The 23540-nt window shown below is 42.1% G+C and overlaps 1 protein-coding gene across 4 annotated transcripts in view; it reads right to left on the bottom strand.

Moving 5' to 3' along the window:
- Nucleotides 1–23540, bottom strand: part of CTNNA3 (catenin alpha 3) — a 1751094-nt gene that overhangs the window by 63575 nt on the left and 1663979 nt on the right. For all 4 annotated transcript variants that reach the window (XM_033940460.1, XM_033940462.1, XM_033940461.1 and 1 more), the window contains one exon: nucleotides 4683–4788. In XM_033940460.1, the coding sequence (XP_033796351.1) occupies nucleotides 4683–4788 (106 nt within the window). The remainder of the gene's footprint in view (nucleotides 1–4682; nucleotides 4789–23540) is intronic.

Genomic DNA, 23540 nt, shown 5'->3' with positions numbered 1-23540 from the left:
TGAGATGTTTCGCATGCATTTGAATGCTTTGTATTTCATTACTGTGTTTCCAACAATGACAAGCTTAACAGTAGCTGGAACATGCCACATGAAAACATGGGCATCGGCAATATCACCGGCTTGTCCATGAATATGGAACATTTTGCCAGGGTCGTTGAGATTATGCAGCAATAGGATAAGTTTTAAGAAGTTGTTGAAGACTTATTTTTTTGTTAAAACCCTTTTGTTAGCCTCCTTAGGGTATAGATTGTATTGAGGGCAGGTGGATAACTATTTTGAGATCTAATGAACAGTAATGTGTTATATATGTAATCTAGTTGCAGCAAACAGTCTATTATGCTTGTAAAATTCTGTTAAAGTTTGCAAATTTTTAATATGGATGTTTTCCATGTAATCCACTTAGGTCTTAATCCTAATAAGAAAATTAAAAAAAATAAAATTATAGTAATGTAACACATTAGTTAGCTAGGTGCCATTGACCTGTGTTTGAATCCCAGTATAACACATATTGCCTTTTAATTTGTACAAAGTGGCAAATAATGTGATTTATGGTTGTAACATCATTTAATAATTATCCACCTTAGATGTTCATGTAATTTAAATGTCTAAATACCATACTGAGGTGCTTATTTCTAGAAGGGATAACTTCCTCACTTAATGGTAGCTCACATTGGTAACTTACAACTTTAGCGTGCACAGAATTGAATTAATATTATTCAACCTGTGAATTAAAACACGTACGTGCAATCAATTTGTATTGTATTAAAACCTTGTAAATGCATATTAAAATGTGTTGTTGTTGTTAATGGTTTTTTTTTTGGTTTTAACACAAATGTTTGAAATGAACCAAATACTAAAAAAATGGGGGAAAAGTACCAAAATTCTGAAAGTGAATTAAAAGATTTTTCTCTGGTGCACAGGAGCAATTGCTTGTACATTCTAGGAGTGTCATTCACAAAAATAGTTGCAAATCTGTTTTTTTAGAAGTTTTTGTTCACATGAAAAACATTTTAAAGAACTAGTCACACACAAGAAAAAAAAATGTACATGCACCTGACCAGTCCTTAGAGGGAGCATTGCACATCATCCTGGTATGCTGCTTTTTTTGTCAACAGCAATCAACTTTATTTGCATATCAATTTTCTTTTATGTTTTATAATGTAATTCACATTATTGGATGTTTTAATTACTATTTAGAGGTGATAAGACTTTAAATCATCCTTGGGGCACCATTTAGTTGAATTGTGATTGCATACAATTTACAGTGAATAGAATGCAGGGTTGCTAAAGTAATACTCCAAGAATGAAATATGTTCCATATATATAGTGCTATCTACCTACAGTGGCGTATGAAGGGTGTGTGGGTATGTGTGTGTGTGTGGGGAGATGAATGCCCCGGGTGCACGCCCTAGGGGGGTGTACAGCTGGCCAGGCCCGGAACCTCCTGGGACCTGCACTTCAGCGCGGCTGCCAGTCCACCCCTACGCCCAAGAAAAAGTCTAAGAAGCCGGTGGGAGCAGTGAAAGTGTCCTTTAAGAAACACTTTCCCTATATGGCTCTATCCCTCCCCCTTCGTGACATAACCGGACGGCGTTTTCAACCATTGGTCGACCTTGCAGTGGCGTACCAAGGGCGGGGGTGGTTTTTTTTTTTAAATGATGGGCCGGAGGGGTGGTGTGTCAAAAAATGATGGGCCGGGTGTGTGTCAAGAAATGATTGGCCGGGGGGGGGGGGGAGTGTAAAAAATGATGGGGTCCCGGGTGTCACATACCCTAGGTATGTCAAAACAACACTTTCAAATGGGAGACTAAAGTGGTCATAAGATGTTATAATGATATAAATTTCTGCAGGAACAAATGGGAAACCAGTATTAGCTTCTAATTGCTCAAAAAGAAGGAAAAAACCTCAGAAAAAGGCCTCCCCACCACCACAATGGTGGATATACAAGTGGTTAGGCGATAACCTCATAGGCAAAACCTTCATTCAAAATTGAGCAGTTTAAGATGAAAAACTGTGCTTCACATATATATAATATATATATGAAGCACAGTTTTTCATCTTAAACTGCTCAATTTTGAATGAAGGTTTTGCCTATGAGGTTATCGCCTAACCACTTGTATATCCACCATTGTGGTGGTGGGGAGGCCTTTTTCTGAGGTTTTTTCCTTCTTTTTGAGCAATTAGAAGCTAATACTGGTTTCCCATTTGTTCCTGCAGAAATTTATATCATTATAACATCTTATGACCACTTTAGTCTCCCATTTGAAAGTGTTGTTTTGACATACATTGGTTTTCAATATATCTGAGTTGTAGTAGCTATTACATACCCTAGGTATGCCACTATCTACCTATTAAAGAAAAGCAAACATGAGTTATTTTTATTATAGTGTCTATAATCATTTCTAAATTCGGTGCTTTTAGCTTCTCTTTAATGGATCAGCACTCAATTTTATAAGACAAGCAGAGAAAAAAAGTCTCCTCCTGAGATGGTATAAAATCCCAGTTTACTGTAACCAGCTAATTATGGAAAAATTGCTTTTTTCAGATATCTCTTTTTATTTTGTAGGTTATCAACAATAACACTATATTTAACATTTTACAGAATGCAATTCAACCTATTGTACTGTAGCTAACATTTGAGTTTTCAATGTTGATACAAAATGAATTAAAATCATATTGATTTCTTTATTTTAAAAAAGGAATCAATATTTTCAAAGCATAGCCTAGATTATACCACATAGTGTTGCTGAGTCAAAGCACACCCTACTAAGGCAAATGCTATTTTACTAATTCAGCCAGTTTCTCACCTTTGATTTTCCAAAGCAGCATGCAGCCTGAAGGAAAATCATTCAATCCAATCTACTTTATGAATTGAAAAAAAATGCAATAGCTATTATTCATTAAAAGCCAGAACGATGTGTGGATGCTTAGTGGGAAAAATGCCAGTAGAAAAAAAAGAGGTGATCCTGTTTCAGTCTCATGTGACTCCTCATTTGGAGTGTGCTGTTTGCAATTCTGGAGACAACTCCCTTAAAAGGATATAAACCAGACAAAGATGGTCGGTGGTCTTCGTCATTAAATACATATATGGGGTCAGACTTAAGGATCTCAGTATGTATGCATGCCAGTTCTATCCCATTAATTCTATTTCTATTCAGATAGACAGTAACTTTGATTTTCATAATAACTTATACTATTTCAGCCAAAACCAATCTAATGATAAAAGATCTGTAGTTTCCTGAATCACAGCTGGAGCTCTTTTTCCCCCCCAAAAAAATAATGGTTGATAAATAATTTGACCTTCAAATACACTCATTAGTTATTTCAAAACTGGATTACTATAACTCCTTATATAAAAGAATCACAAAAAAGAAACCGAGAAGACTTCAAATTATATAAAATACAGCAATAAAACTTATAATGAAGGCAAGAAAAAAAAGACCATGTAACTCCCCTACTGATTAAAGCACACTGGCTCCCCATTTCAAACAGAATTACATATAAAATGCTACTCCTCACATTTAAGACCTTAAAAACAAACTCCCCTGACTTTATAACCAATTGTTGATCCACTACACGCCAATCAGATTACTTAGATCACAATCCCATCTACTTACAATACTTTCTCTTTGCCACATAAACTACGATACAACCAGATCCTCTATTTTATCAGCAACAGCTCCTCACTCTGGAATTCTATTCCAACTTATATAAGAGAAGAAAACCAATTAAACCATTTCAAATCAAAAATAAAAACCTTATTCACTGATGCTTTTGAAATCTGAAACCTCATCTTCTGGGCTCACTCAGATAAAAACTAAAAATTAACCTTTTGAATACTGCTTAGACAAGATCCTCCCTCCCTTATGTACTTCCCTTAAATGTTCTACTTTTGTATATATTTTATGGATTCCCCCTTATCCTTCTGTCTCCAATATGTTTGTAATGTCTTGTCCACATAGATTTGTATTATCAGTTTGTAAAACCTCCCTTTTTTTACTATTTTATATTCTGCACACCGCTTAGAAATATGATAAGCGGTATAACAAATTTTAAATAAACTATATACTATAGTTACTGTAGTTAGTTTGAATGAAAAGGAATAGATCATTAGTAATACAGTATATCTACAATTTTTCTTTTCCATCTTTAGTACACTAGGGTATATGCCATAAAAATTATGATTATAAGATTATGGATTTAAAAAAAAATTACTTTTTCTTTCTTTCCTTTTTATGTGAATGGAGTTCTTTCAAAATTCTTTGCATTTGTGTATTGTAAACCGCTTTTATCTTTTTTTTAGGTTGTATATGCGGTATAGAAAGTTTTTAATAAACATAAAACATCTTGTCCCAGTGATTCATTATTTTTCAGATTGTGAAAGGAAATAAAGATTGACAAGACACTCAAAAAAAAATATGAGCTCACATCACTGAGAATAAATAGCCATTACCAATAAAGAGCTAGAAAAAAGGATCTTAAAGAGGATTACCGTAACCCCTCTTCACTACTATTTTAAAGCCAAAAAAAACCAAACACAAGGCAAGAGTATTGTCATGGAAATAATCAGCATTGCAAAAAGTATGGTAACAAGACATACAATACTGTGCTCTGTTTCTAAAACCTTGCATGCCTGTACAGTAATACTCGATCAGCAATTTATTTCTCATTAACATAAATACCTGGTTGGCTATCTGCCGGGCCAACATATCCATCCTTGATCCTGCCTCTGAGATTGATTTGGCTGCATTAATCACATCTGATGTACTTTTCAATGGACCTCTTCCCCTTATGAAGAAAATATAAAGAAAATAAGGAAATTATTTATAAATAAATTATGAATAATCAAATAACAATACTTCAAAAAGAAAGTATAGCTACTAGCAATATGTGGAGGAATAGCCTATTGTTAGAAGCAGAAGGTTAAGAACCCGGAAGGCCAGGATTCAGATCCTATTTTCATGGATTGTCCCTTTGATGTTGGGCAAGTCACGTCAAGTTTTTCAAGTTTCAAGTTTTTATTAAAATTTGATTCTGTTGCTTATCCAACTTCTAAGCGTGATACAGATAAAATATATTGTGGAAAACAAATAAGAAATTAAAGAACGCCAATAGCAGGACAATTAAAAGAAGTTAAAAAACAACGTTACACAAATGGCGTGACTAATGAAGAACATCTAATACCAGACTTACTTGAAACAAAAGAAAGGTGGGGCAGAAATACAATTTGTATAGGAAAGAATACGAATAAGGGACAAACGAGAGGAGGGGAAACACTGCGACTTGCTTCTTTAGAGAATTTGACTGGAGGGAAATAGAACAGGGCATTAAATATTAAATGCATCTTTGACTAAATGGCTCTTAAGTGGCTTAAATGGCTTTGAAGTGGTTTAGGTTACTTTTCTCTCTTACAGGAGCTGGAAGAGTATTTCAAAGTTGAGGGGCCACCACTGAAAAAATGTTGAATCTTTTCGTACCTATTATTCCTAGGGATGGAATTGTGAGCAATTGCTGTCGGGCGATCTAAGAAGACGGGATGGCTCATATGGAATCAGATATTTATCAATGAATTGGGGCGATTTGGATTGCATAGTTTTAAAAGTTATTAGTAAAATTTTAAAGGAAATTCTCTGTTTAATTGGCAACCAATGGGCATTACGAAGCAGGGGGGTTACGTGGTCATATTTCCTAGCTTTTGTTATTAGTTTAATGGCAGCATTTTGAATTATTTGGAGGGGTTTCAATTCCTTCTAGGTCGTTCCTGTGCCTGAAGTGCCATTTAAATTGTAACTCAACCTGGGGGCCCTTTTACAAAGCTGTGTTAAGTGCCAATACACCTAATGCAGCTCAAAATAACATACTGCAGGAAGTGCACAAGTATCCTGCAGTAACTGCCAAATTAGCATGCCCCTAACCATGTTTATGCTTTAAGAAACAGTTGAAAACTCAACATTTTTGTAATTAAGTATGGACTGAACACTGTATAAATTTGGCACTGCATCTTCCCTATGATGTCTTAAGAGGAAGCAAGATCGACAGCTTGATAATTGTGATATATAAATGTTAATTATGCATGATGTACATTTGGTTTGTTGTTATATGATGCATGTTATTTTATACATCGCTTTGATGATAAGCGGTTTATAATTTTTTAAAATAAATACATTTATCATGGATGGAGAGTGGGAGTTCCTGTGCAAATCTGTTAGGGCCAGATTCTCTAAATGGCACCAGTTTTATAAGCACTTGTAGGCACCCAAGCTCAGTAAAAAACGCCGTTTAAGGTTCCTACTGCCGTCTAAAATATTGGTGCTAGAATTGTACCTCTGTAGGTGCTTTAGGCCACCTAAAGCACCTGTAGTTGGGGCTAGGTGGCCTGAAGCGTCTACTGAGGTACGATTCTCATGAAAGGTAGGCGCTAGAAATGTAGGCTTTGTCAAAAGCCTGATTCTGTAACTGGAGCCATCGCATGATTGACACGTGATTGGTGGCCTCTTTTAAGGTGGCCACTGACAATGGCACCACTTAGAGAATCTGGGCCTTAGTGGCCATGAGAGTGGTATGTGCAAGTATTTGATTTTCTAAGAATTTACGTGCACTATTACAGAATATGCCCAATCCATGCCTAATTTGAGTGTACAGATTTATACCATGTTCCAGCTGTAAATCCTCATGTCCAAAAGTTAGATGCAGATCCTGGAGATGGCTGCTATTTTGTAAATGAAACCCAACTTGGAGCACTACTTACAGAATAGCGCTTAGCATTCTTTTAGGCAACATATATAGAATTTGTTCCTATATGAGCATTTCACATTATTTTCCCAGTGTATAAATGATCCCTATTCAGAAGTGGTTCAAGTTCTGCCATTTACATGTAGAGAAGCTTGTTAAGCAAGGACAAAAATCTTCTGTTCTTCCCCCACATGAGTAGGTATGTTTGCATTTATTGTTATTTATATTTGCATTTTATGATTCAAACTATCATTAAATTCCTGATTGGATTTATATTAATCTATGTATATGTCCCATGACCTGTTATTTTCTTTACTCTTTGTATGGTTTTACAAAAATTCAATAAAAAAGTTTTTAAAATGAAATAAGCTCTGTCTTCATTGGCCATCCCTTGCATATGACCCATTATCTCCTGTCTCTCAGAAACCTGTCTAGTTCAGTCTTCATCTCCCTCAGCACATGCTTTGACCCAACTGGTTATTTCCCCTGCCCTCTAGTTTTATTGATGTTCATGTAGCTGTCCTGCAGAGCAGAATTCTCTGTTTTAGGTTCAATTGCAAGTTTTCTTGGTTTCTGCCCCTCTATCCCCTCTGGAGATGGCCTATTTGGTGAAAAACAGGATGCTATCATCTCCTTCATAGATACTCAATTTCCCTCCTGCATCAAAAACTGCATTCATCCAGTCAGACATCCCTTTCCTACCAAAGTTAGCCTCCACCTCTTCAATAATTCAGAATTCCTCTCTCTGGCCACTCAACTTCTGCTCCTTCAGTCTGGCAGTCTGACAACTAATAGATCAGCCTCCAACTTCAAAGACTGATTTTGCCTGTGCAGAAATCTTGTTTATCAACTATCTGCTTGCAGTAAGTGTAAGCCCGAGAGCTGGTCTCGAAGGGCAAAATTTAATACTGGGCTGGAGGGCCCAGAGTTCGCCCGTCGAGATTAGCATAGGCAGGCAGGGAGCAAATAATAAAGAGTTTTCCCGCTCCTTGCCGGTCGGAGCTTCCGATTGGCTGGGGGCATGGAAGGTTCGAGAGAGGGGGGTATAAAAAGCACGTCTGCTAAATCAGGCAGTTCCACGTCGGGCGTTGCTTTGCGTGGTGGTTCTGCGGGTGCGGCCGCCTCGCGGTCTTTCGGCCGGCCCCGGGCTCCGGCTCGGGAGGACCCGTCGACGTGTGTTGGAAATTCAACCGGGCTCTTTGCCCCCTTCCAGACTGCAAGTTCAAGCACGTATGTTCCTTGTGCGGCCAGGGACACTCGGCCCTCAAATGCCCCCAAAAGGTAGTTGCTGCCGCCTCGCCTCTTGTCAAGTAGGGTGTTCACGCGTGACTTATCCACACCTGTTCGGTTTGCAACGCTTCTGCCTTAGCTTCGTCGCTATGGTGATGCGGACGCTGCGGCATTGTTGCACCTGGGGTTTGGGGAGGGTTTTGTTATTCCTTTCCGGGGTCGGGTACGCCTAGTGGAAGTGCATCATGCTTTGTCGGTTCGCCGCTTGCAAGATGTTGTACACTTGAAATTGCAAGAAGAGTTGTCTTTGGGGCGCATTGCTGGCCCCTTTCTTTCTCCACCGTTCCCATCTATGATGCTGTCTCCGCTTGCCGTTATTCCCAAGCGTGACCCTGGAAAATTTAGATTGATTCACAATCTGTCGGCTCCTGTTGGACGCTCTGTCAACGACGGTATCCCCTCTGAATTGTGTTCCGTCCGCTATGCTTCTTTTGACAGTGCTCTCCACTTCATTAGTGTGGCGGGTCGAGGCGCTCTCCTCGCCAAAGTGGACATCGAGGCGGCTTTTTGTCTTCTGCCGGTGCATCCTGACTCTTATCCTCTATTGGGATTCCGTTTTGACGGTTCCTATTATTATGATAAATGTCTCCCCATGGGGTGCTCAATTTCATGCGCTTTCTTTGAGCTTTTCAGTTCGTTTCTTCATTGGGTTGCGGAGCAGCGTTCGGGTCTGTCATCTATTGTTCATTATTTGGATGATTTTTTATTTGTGGGTCATTCTGCTTCTGGTGATTGTCAGCGGTTGTTGGACGAGTTTGGGCATATGGCTTCTGACTTCAGTGTTCCTTTGGCTCTGGATAAAACCGAGGGCCCCACTACAGTTTTGACCTTTTTGGGCATCGAACTTGATTCCGAGGCCATGGTAACCCGTTTGCCGGCGGCTAAGGTGGCTAAATTGCTGGACCTTATTCAGTTTGTTCTGGGGGCCAAGAAGGTTACCTTACGATTGGTTCAGTCTTTCCTTGGGTCTTTCAATTTTGCATGTCGGATGCTGCCCATGGGCCGGGCTTTTTCGCGACGGTTGGCTTTTGCCACTTCAGGTGTTCGTCATAAGTAGCATTTTGTTCGGATTACAGCTGGAATTCGAGCAGACTTGCGGATGTGGGTATGATTTTTGCTGTCCTTCAATGGCACGTTGCCTATTCAACTTTGATGAGGTCTCCAACTTTGATTTGGAATTGTATTCTGACGCGGCGGCTGCTACGGGTTTCGGTGTGTACTTCCAAGGCGCTTGGTGCGCTGCGCGCTGGCCCCCCCTCCTGGAGTAATTCGTCTATCCTACAGAATATTACCTTGCTGAAGTTGTTTCCCCTGCTGGTGGCGTGCGAATTGTGGCCGGATCGCTTGCAAAACCGGAGGATTTTATTTTGGTGTGATAATCAGGGTGTTGTAGAAGTGGTCAATAAGCAAGTTGCGCATTGTCTGTTTGTGAATGCCTTGTTGCGCGAGCTTGTCCTGCATTGCTTGTCCCTTAATCTTTTTATTCGCGCGCGCCATGTTCCTGGGGTGCATAACGGTATTGCTGATACGTTGTCTCGTTTTCAGTTTTCCCAGTTTTGCCATCTTGCCCCAGAGGCCCAGGTGGAAGGAGTGGAGATGCCGACTCATCTTTGGCAGCTGATTATGGCGCCATCTGGACAATGTTGAAGAACTCACTTGCACCGTCTACGTGGGCACGTTATTTGGCAGGTTTTCATGCTGTAAGTGCCTTTTTGAGGACTCGGGGGTGGCAGTCTGGACCTATTCCGGATGTGTTACTCACAGCTTATGTAGTGGATTGTGCCTCCCAGGGTTGCTCTCGTCGTACTCCGACGGGTCGGATAGCCGGTTTGTCCTTTTTCTGCCGGGCCTTGGGCTGGGGTAATCCAGCGGAGGGCTTCCTCATCCGGCGCTCGTTAGTGGCTCTAGGTCATGCACACCCGCCTGCACCGGATGGTAGACGCCCGGTTACGCATCCCGTTTTGTTACGTTTGCTGCAGGCTTTGCCCCTTGTGGTATTTTCAGCTTATGAGGCGGGTTTGTTTCGAGCGGCTTTTACGTTGGCATTTTTTGCTGCTCTGCGGGTGGGGGAATTGGTGGTGTCTTCGGCACAGAGACAAATTGGTGGTTTGCGCTGGGAGCACGTATAGCTGCGGGGTGCCACCCTGCATCTACGGATCGCCTGGTCTAAAACGGATCAGTTGGGTAGGGGGCAGACTGTTCTTTTGGCTGCCATCCCGAGTTGTCCTTCCTGTCCGATTTCTGCGTTTCGTGTTTTTGTCACCAGCCGCCCCACGCCAGGTGGGGTTCTGTTCATCCACTTCGACTCTTCCCCACTTACTCGTTTCCAGTTTATTGCGGTTTTCAAGAAGGTGTTGCGTGCATGCGGGGAGAATCCGGCCTTGTTTGGGTCACATTCTTTTCATATTGGTGCTGCCACTAGTGCTCGGTTTGCGGACATGCCTGATTCAGGCCTCCAGCGTTTGGGGCGGTGGCAGTCGGACGCTTTTCGATCTTATATTCGTTTGGAGGATTCCTCAGTTCCTCTGGAGTGAAGCTGTCGCCTGCTCTGGGCACCCTAGAGTGGGGGGACCGCATGTGGGCACTTTTGTTGGAGCTTGTTGCTCCTTGTTTGGCATGTGCTTCTCCTTCTCTTCTTCCTTGTAGTTGGCCTTGCTATGATTCTTTCCCCTATTCTTCCAGATGCTGTGTCCCAGGTGTACAACGTCTGGATTATTGGTCATTCTTTTGTCCACTGGGCTAGCGACCAGACGGTCTGGCGGCCTGCTGGTATGCATCTGGGACTGCAGCGGTCTGGAGTTCAGGTGAATGGAACCTTCCAGTTCCAGATGTTAATTACATTACATTACATTACATCAGGGATTTCTATTCCGCCATTACCTTGCGGTTCAAGGCGGATTACAAAAGGTTAGTTTAAGGACAGAATTACAATGAATAAAGAATTACAGCGTTACAGAATGACAGAATTATATGAATTGTAGAGCATAGCTAGAGAGGTAATATGAAGAACTTGAGGGCTTTTAGTGGTCGTGTTTTTATTTCTGTTTTAGGAATTTCTTGAAAAGTGTGGTTTTTATTTCTTTTCTGAACGTCTCGAAGGGCGAAATTTAATACTGGGCTGGAGGGCCCAGAGTTCGCCCGTCGAGATTAGCATAGGCAGGCAGGGAGCAAATAGTAAAGAGTTTTCCCACCCTTTGCCGGTCCGAGCTTCCGATTGGCTGGGGGCATGGAAGGTTTGAGAGAGGGGGTATAAAAAGCTGGGACCTTCCAGGTCAAGGGGTTCTTGGCTTCGGCGGGCGGCTTTTCCCTCCCTCCCTCCCTTCCATGGGTGGTTCGGTTGGTATTGGAGTTCAGGGATGTCGCAGCGGTGGTGTCTCGAGCTACCAAAAGTTTTGGGAGTGGGCTCATCAGGCTATGAGCTGTAAGAGGACGCGAGCTCGGGGGGAGTGAGCATCAGATAATGGCATGCTATTGGGGCATCAAGGTCATGCCTCCCCCAGGCCCTAGCTGAGGATGGCGGGGAATTGGGGATTTAGGTAGAATTGTTATATGGTAGCTCAGATGTCAATAACAATTGTGGTTTGTTATTTCTTGTTTATTTCAATAAACAGGGCTGCGGCCTAATTTTTTCCATCAAATCAGTGTCTGTTAGTTATTAAACGGTTTTGAGGGGGTTCAAGAGAAGGGTGGGGATGGGGGACGGGCGAATGGGACCTTCCAGTTCCAGATGTTAATTATTTGTTTCGTTTATTTACAATTAAGAAAGTGAGACACTTTGAATACTAGCTTGATGTAGCTGGCAGTTTAAATAATGCATACATACACGTGAGATCAGTATGTCTTCTACCTGTCAGAAAAGAAGAAATCTATCCCAACTACTACAAATTCTTGCTAGGACTATTCCAGGAGAACAGGGATTGTTCTATTTACCTCATCATTAGCACTGACTCAGACCCAGGGGATTTTGTCTGCCTGACAAAATACTTTTTGAATCCGCTGCATTTTTGACTTTCAAAGGTAATGCCAAATATAGATGTCAATCTTGGCTGCTCAATTCTTTAGCTATCCACAGAACCCTCAACAAAGAGAAGGAATGCACATTCATTTACATTGTTATGAAATGCACGTTTGAACTATTATAAAGTTAGTTCAGATGTCTGAATAAATCAGATAGCACCTTAGAATATTTCACCTCTAAAGTGGCTGATTGTACTTGTCTATTATGTGCTTTATACTATTACAGAAAAACATAATACATATGCCAAGATTATCTAGAAGAGGTTATTCTTTAGTGAGTCAGATCCAACTAAGAGACATTGCAGATTTCTTCTCTTATTTGTCTTTGACCACTGAGGAAACCTAAGTAGTCTACAGTATTTTTAGCCAGTGCTGGTACTTAACTTCATCCATATATTCAGCCCTACCAGTAATATCTGTATAGGTAGAGGTTCTGAATATATATATTGTCACAAGCCCGACTCCCGTTACAGTCTTGTGCCAGTCAGAAACCCTAGAAACCACCCTGTGAAACTGGTTAGGGCTGATCATTATGTCCCTACAGTACAGGAACAGAATTATGAAGCTCAGGCTGAGTTCAGGCAGAACTTAGGTTTGGTCCCTTTAAGAACTCCCTGCTTGAAATTGCTGACCAAACAGGTTGGAAAGCAGCCTGAGCTTCAGAAAGGGCTGGGTGTAGCACTACAGCTCTCCAGCATTTAGAGAGCTGGCTGTCCCAGAAGAAGCAGCAACCCAGGAAAGCTCCCATGTTGGAGGAGCCTCCACCTTCTCAAGGACTAGCAGATGTTGAAATGCTAAGCCCAGAGGCAGAAGAAGAACCCCAGAGGAACCAGGAACCAGAAGAAATGGACTGGAATGCTCTGCCAGAGCTTGCCCTTCCAGAGTTTTTTCTTGATTTTTGGATTTTGGGCTGTCTTACTGCTGGGAGAATTATTCAGCTGCAGAAATGTTTTAGTAGCTAGGAAAGTTGCTAACAATTTATTTTGTGGTTTGAAAGCTGTGTTTTTTGATCCAAGATGGCCACTGCAAGCAGAGGCTTAGCTGCAGTTAGACAGCACTAGTAATGGTCCTCCTGGAGCTGTAAAATCCCTGAAGGTTGGGGGCAGGATTTTCCCGACATCTATGTGGTGGGTTTTTGAGGGATTTTTTTTGTACTTTGCTTCGGCGAGGTACTACTTTGGTAAATCCACCAACCTTCTGCTCCTTAATTCCTGCAAAGGAGAGAAGATCTACAGCATTGCAAAGATATAGTTTTTGTGTTTGTACCAAAGACTACTTGTGATTGAACTTGTGATTTATTCTGTTGAGGCCATTGTTTGATAGGACTTACCTGGGACATAAGCTGAATGCTTACGAGTTAACCAGACAGGCTGGTGAGTACTGCATTATTGTTTTGTTTCACTCATAATTGCTGATATTTTTGGATTCTTTTTTCACATTTTGTTTTTGCTAAGTTTGGATGAGAAATAAATTTGATTTCATTACTTTGACTACTTACCTGTGTGATGCCAGTCTGACTTTTATCCACAAGGTAAGCTCTCCACTATGGGTACTTCTTCCCTCTTGGGGAAGCACGCCAGGGCTAGCTAGTAGTTGTGTGCCAGTCCCTGCCTTGCCCTAAGGCTACAATATGGACCATTATTATACCAGCACACTTCATTTAGTGAAGGCCGGCATTCTGCAGACCTAAAATAAACAGATAAACTAATTATTTAGTGGCTGAACATCACTATTTCAATAAATTTATGGCTGCCCTTGTTCCGGTCTACAATTGGACAGTATTGGGCTGTTTAGCATTGGCATGCCATTGGGGCCCTCCGGGGATTTAATGAATCTCTAACCTTATTGCTAGGGAGATAAAATTCCTTTATGGAGCAGCTGGTTCAGGAACTGACAAGAGGCAATTCTAGACCTAGTTTTTAGTAGAGCGCATGAATTAGTGCAGGAGGTAGTGCTGGGCTGCTTGATATAGTGATCATAACATGATCAGATTTGATATAATTGCTGGAATAAGTACACACGGGAAATCCAATACAACAGTATTTAACTTTAAAAAAGGAGACTATAATGACATGAGGAGAATGGTAAAAAAGAAACTTAGAGGAGCAACTGCAAAGGCCAAAAATTTAAATCTGGTGTGAATGTTATTCAAAAATTCCATCCTGGAAGCCCAGACTAGATATATTCCATGTACTAAAAAAAGAGGAAGGAAGAGCAAATGGCAGCCAGAGTGGTTAATGAGTGAGGTGAAGGAAGCTATTAGAGCCAAAAAAGATTCATTCAGATTGTGGAAGAAAGATCCAACTGAAAATAATTGTAAACAGCACAAGGAATGGCAAGTCAAATGCAAGGTGCTAATAAGGAAGGCAAAGAGAGACCTTGGAAAGAAGATTGTACTGGAAGCACAAAACACACAATCAAAACTTTTTTTAGATATATTAAAAGCAAGTAGCCGGGAAGAGAATTGGTTGGACTGCTAGACGACAGGGGGATAAAAGGTACTCTCAGAGAAGACAAGGCCATAGTGTAGAGATTAAATAAATTCTTTGCTTTGGTCTTCATTGAGGAAGACGTGAAGGAGTTCCTGGTGCTAGAAATGGTATTAAATTCTGATGAATCAGAGAATCCTAAACAAATCTCTATAATACTGGAAGATGTAATGGGTCAATTTGACAAACTGAACAATACCAAATAGCCTGGACCAAATGGTATACTCCCAGAATGCCGATAGAATTGAAAAATAAACTTGTAGAGCTATTGTTAGTAATTTGTAATTTTTCTCTAAAATCCAGCATAGACTGGATTTTAGAGAAGACTGGAAGGTAACCAACATGACTGATTTTTAAAAAGGGTTCCAAAAGTGATACAGGATATTATAGACCGATGAGTCCGATCTCAGTGCTGGGCAAAATTGGTACAGACTATTATAAAGAAAAAAATGACAGAACATGTCATCAAGCATACTTCACCTTCTCCACAATTAAAGGATGCACCCAAAATAGATTTATCAACAGACTATTATCTTACCAAGCTGCCACCAATGACCTAGAACTGAATCAAGTGGTCAAAGCATCTGCCTCTTACATGCACTTTAGAAACTTCCTAAAAACATACCTTTTCCTGAACTTCAGCAGTCCTTCCTAGATCCTCTCGGAAGACACCTCAAATCTTACAGCTTTTACTGATGCTGCCAAGTTATATAGCAACCCTTGTTTTAATCGTCTACCACTTTATAATTACTCAAAAGCAGCACTCGGCACTTCTTGCCTTCCATACATAACCAATCACCAATCACCACACAGACACCACCAATTTTAAAAAAGAGTGGATTTATTAATGGCTGCAGCCATAAATGTGAACTATTAACATCAAATTTGTAAACATATGTAAACCTTTGAATAACCATTTATCAATGCTAACTTTTGAAAACCATACAATGTCACTTTTCAGCTGCTCATATGCAAACTATCATCATCATGCTGAACATCACACCTCCTACTATTTCCCTTGTCATGAGGTTTGGCCACCAATCTGTGTGGGCAACAGCTCTTCTCATGGGAGGGGGGGGGGTAACGTTCAAGCTGCCCCTACCACGGCCTTCTCTCCTTCCCGTGCAAGGAAGGGGCCCCTTCGCAGGTGAGTCGATGCTACCCAGCCTCCCTGCCATCCAAGCAGTGAGACATGCCTCCTGATTTTTCCCATCAGCTGCTTCATTTAATGCTATACTCTGCCACTTTATACTCTCATCCCATGTGATGGTGTGTGATGCCATGCCCTGCATCTATAGCTGTGACAATTTTTTGAGGAGACCGGGTTGGCGGGAATGCTGCCAGCCTCAATAAGTGCTTGGCTGAAAAGAGGGCTTGGGTTGCAATGACCTACCCAGCATCCCCCTCCCCCTATTGCCTATGCTCTATCCTAATTGGCCTAGCCCTCCCCCCTCCCCACTTCCCAACCGGCAACAGCCTCAGCTTTTTTGTCACCGCTGCCCCCCCCCCCATTTGTGGGGGCACTCTTCCTTTCTGTCAATCTCCTTCGGAACTCTGCTGCTAATCTCCTGTCTTCTTATAGCTCTCTGACACTGGTCATCTTTCTACTTTTGTAAACCGCATAGAACTGCAAGGCTTATGCGATATATAAATAAAAATTTATGTTATGTTATGAGAGAGAGCCAACATGGATTTAGTCTCACCAATCTACTGCATTTCTTTAAAGGAATGCATGAACATGTGGATAAATGTGAGACTGATGATATTGTGTATTTTGGTTTTCAAAAGGCATTTGACAAAGTACCTCATGAAAGACTTCTGAAGAAATTAGAGAGTCCTGGGATAGGAGGGAATGTCCTATTATGGATTAAGAACTGGTTGAAACAGAAATCAGAGAGTAGGTATAAATGGAGAAGGGTAAATAGTGGGGTTCCTTAGAGGTCTATGCTGGGACTGCTGCTTTTTAACATATTTATCAATGATCTAGAGATGGGAATAACTAGTGAGATAATTAAATTTGCTGATAACACAAAGTTGTTAAATCACAAGAGGATTGTGAAAAATTGCAAGAGGACCAAAACGGCAGATGATGTTCAATGTGAGCAAGTGCAAAGTGATGCATGTGGGAAAAAGGAACTCAAACTATAGCTAATTGATGCAGGGTTCTATGTCAGGAGTCCCTGCCCAGGAAAAGTATGTAGAAATCATTGGTGAGGATACGTTGAAACCCTCAGCTCAATATGCGGCGGTGGCTAAGAAAGCAAATAGAATGTTAGGAATTATCAGGAAACAAATGTAAAACAAATATGAAAATGTTATAATGCTCTTGTATTGCTCTATTGTATGGCTAAACCTCGAATACTATGTGCAATTCTGGTCACCATTTCTCAAAAAGGATTTAGTGGAATTAGAAAAGGTACAGAGAAGGGTGACAAAAATGATAAAATGGATGGGATGACTCCTCTATGAGGAAAGGCTAAAACAGCTAGGACTATTCAGCTTGAAGAAGTGATGGCTCAGGGGTAATATGATAGAGGTCTATAAAATATTGAGTGGAGTGGAATGGGTAGATGTGAATTGCGTGTTTACTCTTTCCAAAAATACTAGGACTAGGGGGCATGTGATGAAGTTACTAAGTAGTAGATTAAAAAAAAAAAAACTGGAGGAAATATTTCTTCACACAATGTGTAATTAAACTCTGGAATTCGTTGCTGGAGAATGTGGTGAAATCAGTTAGCTTAGCAGGGTTTAAAAAAGGTTTGAATAATTTTCTAAAAGAGAAGTCTATAGGCCATTATTGGGGAAATCCATTGCTTATTCCTAGGATAAGCAGCATAAAATATGTTTTACCAATAGGGATCTAGCTAGGTAGTTGAGACCTGGGTTGGCAACTGTTGGAAACAGGACACTAGGCTTGATGGACCTTCGATCTGTCCCAGTAGGCAATTCTTATGTTTTTTGTGTTATTCTTTTGTTTTTAATTTTTAATATATTTTTCATCATCATGTCTTTGTTTTTTGTTGTTTATTTGAATAGCAGCAACATAGCAAACTGGCTTAAGTGGAAACCAGGCAAGCACAGAAGGTGCAAAGTACATAATGAGACTTGGGTGGGTGGGGCTATTTTGCATGTTCTATTTTTGTTCTGCTGTGTCATGCCACTGGTATTTTGTGCTGAGCAGATCTTCATTATATCATGATAAATGCAATTGCAGGATCGCTCATTGGATAGCTGCAATGATGTACCACCCCTGCCTGAAGCACAGGTTAATGATTCTAACTATCCTAACCTGTAGTGTTGTGTTGCAATGTATCATGGCTGGTTTTTATATATCTGCTACTGCCTTAGAGCAGATTGGGAGCCCTGGACCCACCGTAGCTTGCATCATCTCCCCTACCCCAGCCTTCTTTGCTGCTGCGTTCCAGAATAAATGATGATCACATGATGTAAAAGGATAAGAAGTCTATCAAACGTTTTTTTGGTGGGGGAGGCAAAGTGAGAGTTTAGGAACAAGAGAGAAAGGAAAGAAATAAGAGGAAGAGAAAAGTGACTGAATATCATGTGGGGTTGGAATTGTGAGCACTTAAGCTGAAAAACCTTCTTGTCAGTAACCCTTCAGATGTTATTAAAGGTGGGTTTTAAATTAGGTTCTCTCAGCTGTTAACATGGGAAGTGCAATTCAATAGCAAGTCATATATTTATACAGTACATCAACTCTGCACATAAATGTACAGAATACTATACTGAAATTTAGAGGCCTAAGTGAATACTTGCAAAAATGTTTATTTGAAATCCTATTAAAGCATTCAAATGGCATAGTGCATATTTGTAAAGGCGGTTGGGCAAAGATGGGTCAAATATTTAGGCAGGCAACTTACAGTTTACTATAAGTTGCCAGTATGTCTGCTACAATTAGACATATTCTAAGTGGTTTACATTCAGGTACTTTATCATATTTCCCTATCTGTTCTGGTGGGCTCAAATTCTATCTAGTGTACTTGGGGCAATGAGGGAATTAAGTGACTTGCCCAGGGTCACAAGGAGCAGTGAGGGATTTGAACGCAAAACCTCAGGGTTCTGAGGCTATAGCATCTAAATGTACACTAATATTGTGTGCCCAAATACGCTCTAGTATTCTATAAAGATACTTAGGTATACAAGTATCCATATGGAATAGGCTCTCACCCCACATTACTGGGGTGCCTAAATGGAGGTGCCCTGTTGTAGAATTGCCACCCTACCAGGTTCTAATATTTCTGCTCAATTTGTGGGTGGGCACGAGTCATGCATTTCCTCTTTGCCTGATACTCATTCTCCACCCTCCCCTCCAATGCAGTCAAAATTATTACCTTGGCTGGCGAAGCCCCATCAGATGGGGGCCAATGTTGCTCTTCGAGGTAGGGAGAGATAATAGGGAGTAAATGTAAAACGAAAGGGCTCTTTTACTTAACTGCAGCCATTTTTTGTTCTTACCATGTGTTAGTCGCAAAAATTGGTCTGTTAAATGCAGGGAGAGTGCCCAGCATGTTCACTGCATTTAACACACAGAGCAGATCACCACATGGAAAAGTGTTATATGCAGTGCAGGTATAGGAGCGCTCACAATATTAGGGACTACACATAGTGCTTCTTTTACTAAGGTGCACTAGTGTTTTTAGCACATGCTGCACTGCTGCGCACATTAACCCCGTGCTACAATGGCCTACTGAGAACAAGCCAGCATGGATTCTGTAAGGGAAGGTCATGCTTAACGAACCTTCTGTACTTCTTTGAGGGAATAAGCAGTCGGGTGGACAATGGGGAACCTATAGACATCATTTACCTCGATTTTCAAAAGGCTTTCGACAAGGTGCCACATGAAAGGCTGCTTAGGAAGCTGTGGAACCACGGGGTGGGAGGGGATGTGCACAGATGGATCGAGCACTGGTTGTCGGGTAGACTGCAGAGGGTCGGAGTAAAGGGACAATACTCTGACTGGCGGGGAGTCACGAGCGGTGTGCCACAGGGTTCGGTGCTGGGGCCGTTACTCTTCAACATATTTATCAATGACCTGGAAAAGGAGGCAAAGTGCGAGGTTATAAAATTTGCAGACGATACCAAACTGTGCGGCAGAGTTTGGTCCAGGGAGGAGTGTGAGGACCTACAAAGGGACCTGGACAAACTGGAAGACTGGGCAAACAAATGGCAAATGCGCTTTAACGTGGAAAAATGCAAGGTCATGCATATAGGGAAAAAGAACCCGTTGTTCAACTACAAATTGGGGGGGGGGCATTGTTGGGAGACAGCAGTCTTGAGAGAGACTTGGGTGTGCTGGTGGATGCATCACTAAAGCCATCTGCACAGTGCGCAGCAGCCTCGAAAAAAGCCAACAGGATGCTGGGCATCATAAAGAGGGGCATAACAACCAGGACGCGGGAAGTCATCATGCCATTGTATCGAGCGATGGTGCATCCACATCTGGAATACTGCGTTCAATATTGGTCGCCGTACCTCAAGAAGGACATGGCGGTACTTGAGAGAGTCCAACGGAGAGCAACGAAACTGGTAAGAGGACTGGAACACTGCCCATACGCTGAGAGGTTGGATAGGCTGGGACTCTTCTCTCTGGAAAAAAGGAGGCTCAGGGGAGATATGATAGAGACCTTCAAGATCATGAGGGGCATAGAGAGGGTGGATAGGGACAGATTCTTCAGGCTGAAGGGGACAACAGGTACGAGGGGGCATTCGGAGAAACTGAAGGGAGATAGGTTCAAAACAAAAGCAAGGAAGTTTTTTTTCACACAAAGGGTCGTGGACACTTGGAATGCGCTACCGGAGGAAGTGATTAGGCAGAGTACGGTACAGGGATTCAAACAGGGATTGGACGGATTTCTGAGGGATAAAGGGATCGTGGGATACTGAGAGAGGTGCTGGGATGTAACACAAGTATAGAAAGCTAACCAGGTAATAAGTATAGAAACCAAATCAGGTCGTGCATGTGTAAGACCGGAGGGTTAGGACTCCGATGGGAAGATAGGACTTCAAATGAGAAACCAAGGTGGCAAGGGAGCCCCTTCTGGTGATTCAGACAGGTCGTGACCTGTTTGGGCCGCCGCGGGAGCGGACTGCTGGGCAGGATGGACCTATGGTCTGACCCGGCAGAGGCACTGCTTATGTTCTTATGTTCTTATGTACACACCAAGAACTAACGCCAGCTCAATGGTGGCATTAGCGTCTAGCGTACACAGCAATGCAGCGTGTGCTAAAACCACTAGCGCACCTTAGTAAAAGGAGCCCATAATGTAGTGTGGCCTAAATGAAGAAAAAAAAAAAAATTAAATTAACTGCTATGGTGGTGCACCCATCCTCCTTTACATCTGCCCCCCCCCCCCACCACCATCTGCCCTCCCCACCAATGTCCCATCCTCTCTTGACATTCCTCCCAATCCTATCCCCACCTAGTCAAAGCCCTACCTTCTTCAAATGTACAGTATAAACCCTCATTACCATAGTTCAATCCCCTCTCTCAGCTCACCAATATCACCAAGATTTATCAGGGGGTCGACATCTCCTGCTTGGAACATCTGCTGGGATCTAAAATGGTTCAAATAACCCCCCTGGCAGTAGCCTGGTGGGACTGCTTCTAGGGGACATTCTTTATTTTACTTCTAATATTTTGGTTATGACTCTGCATTCTAGACACAAAACTGAGTATGTGGAATCTATCTGACGCCAAAATAATTTTGAGTTTTTCTTGGTTATACAGAGAAGGCTGTCACTCATACTCTCATGAATATCTTTTACTTCCTTAGTATTCTTTTTACTACCAGATAAAATTATGATTTTCCATTATGAGCTGCCACCTTCTATTCAAATTATTATTATTTTTTTTTAACTTTAACATTAGTGTTCACAGATAAATTTCCATCCCTCTCCTTGCCTTAACCAGAGTAAAATATATATGCTGATGGAATTACTGCAGCTTCAGAAAAATACTAAAGACCTATCTCTTCTCTGTGTGATTGACAAATTGCCTATCCTTAATATGTTTTCTGTAATCCAAATGTAACCCAAAGATTACTGTACCCACCTGTACACCACAACAATAGTCCTTATGCCTTCAGGTGCCATCTTTATGTAGGTACAGTAGGTTTGGGGTGGGTTTTGAAGGGCTCACTATACAATATAAGCAGGTTATAGTGATGTATATCTGGGACTTTTAAATGTGACATTCACTGCCCCTCTGCTCTGCTGGGCTCAGCTGTCTGTATGGCCATCTGAAGTTGTACGATGGCGGGCCTGCTGGGCTTAAAACCCATCCATCTGGCCAACGTAAAGTAAGTTGAGGGGGGGTCAGGCTTGGGGCGGTCGGGGGGGTCATAGGGTTAGGGGGGCCATTTGGGGGTTGGGGGGGGGGCGATGGAAAAGTCACCGGGCAAGTGCAGATTGAGAAAAGGAGTGATCCCAGGACAGAGCCTTGAGGTACACCAATCAATAGCAGGATAGCTGTGGAGGAGGAACCATCATTGGCTGTGGGAGAGATAGGAAGAAAACCAGGAGAGGGCAGAACTCTGGAATCCCAACAAGGACAGCGTATCAAGGAGTAGGCAATAATCAACAGAATCAAAGGTGGCAGACAGATCGAGAAGGATGAAGATAGAGTATAGGCCTTTGGATCTGGCCAAGAACAGGTAATTGGAAACGTGTAAGGGCAGTTTCAGTGGAATGCAGCAGGTGAAAGCCTGACTGAAGTGGATCCAGAATAGCATGGGATGAGAGGAAGTCCAGGCAAAGGCATAGAAATATAGAACATGATGGCAGAAAAGGGCCACGGCCCATCTAGTCTGCCCACACTAATGGCCCACCCCCTAACTACCTCCATGAAGAGATCCCAAATGCCAATCCCATCTTTTCTTAAAATCTGGCACGCTGCTGGCCTCAATTACCTGTTGTGGAAGATTATTCCAGCGATCAATCACCCTTTCGGTGAAGAAATATTTTCTGGTGTCGCCATGAAATTTCCCATCCCTGATTTTCAATGGATGCCCTCTGGTTGCCGTGGATCCTTTAAGGAAAAAGAGATCCTCTTCCACCTCGATATGGCCTGTGACATATTTAAACGTCTCGATCATGTCTCCCCTCTCTCTGCATTCCTCGAATGAGTACAGCTGCAACTTACCCAGTCGTTCCTAATACAGGAGATCCTTGAGACCTGAGACCATCCTGGTGGCCATTCGCTGAACTGACTCAACTCTCCGCACATCTTTTTGATAATGCGGCCTCCAGAATTGTACACAGTATTCCAGATGGGGTCTCACCATGGATCTGTACAATGGCATTATGACCTCGGGCTTACGGCTGACGAAACTTCTACGGATATAGCCTATGATTTGTGTAGCCCTGGATAAAGCTTTCTCCACTTGATTGGCAGTCTTCATGTCTTCGCTAATGATCACCCCCAAGTCACGTTCTGCTACAGTCCTTGCTAGGATCTCACCATTTAGGGTGTAAGTCCTGCATGGATTTCTGCCGCCAAGGTGCATGACCTTGCATTTTTGGGCATTGAACCTTAGTTGCCAAGTCTTTGACCAATGCTCCTGCAGGAGTAGGTCCTGCATCATACTGTCGGGCATTAAGCTTTTATCGGGCACTGTGCTTTCATCTATTGTGAGGTTGCCTACTATGTTGCATAGTTTGGCATCATCAGTGAATAATGTAATTTTACCTCGAAGACCCTCAGCCAAGTCTCTTATGAAGATGTTAAATAGGATCGGGCCCAAGACCGAGCCCTGCGGCATTCCGCTGATCATCTCCGTCATATTGGAGAGGGTACCGTTTACTACTACCCTCTGAAGTCTACCTCTAAGCCAGTCCCTAACCTATGCGGTTAATGTTTCACCCAGTCCCATCGAACCCATCTTGCTCAATAACCTGCGGTGTGGGACGCTATCAAACGCTTTGCTGAAGTCCAAGTACACAACGTCCAGGGACTCCCCTATATCCAGCTTTCTTGTTACCCAGTCAAAGAAGCTG

This window comes from Geotrypetes seraphini, chromosome 4, assembly GCF_902459505.1.
Source record: "Geotrypetes seraphini chromosome 4, aGeoSer1.1, whole genome shotgun sequence".
NCBI classification, from domain to species: Eukaryota; Metazoa; Chordata; class Amphibia; order Gymnophiona; family Dermophiidae; genus Geotrypetes; species Geotrypetes seraphini.
This window is presented reverse-complemented; position numbering and strand designations above follow the sequence as displayed.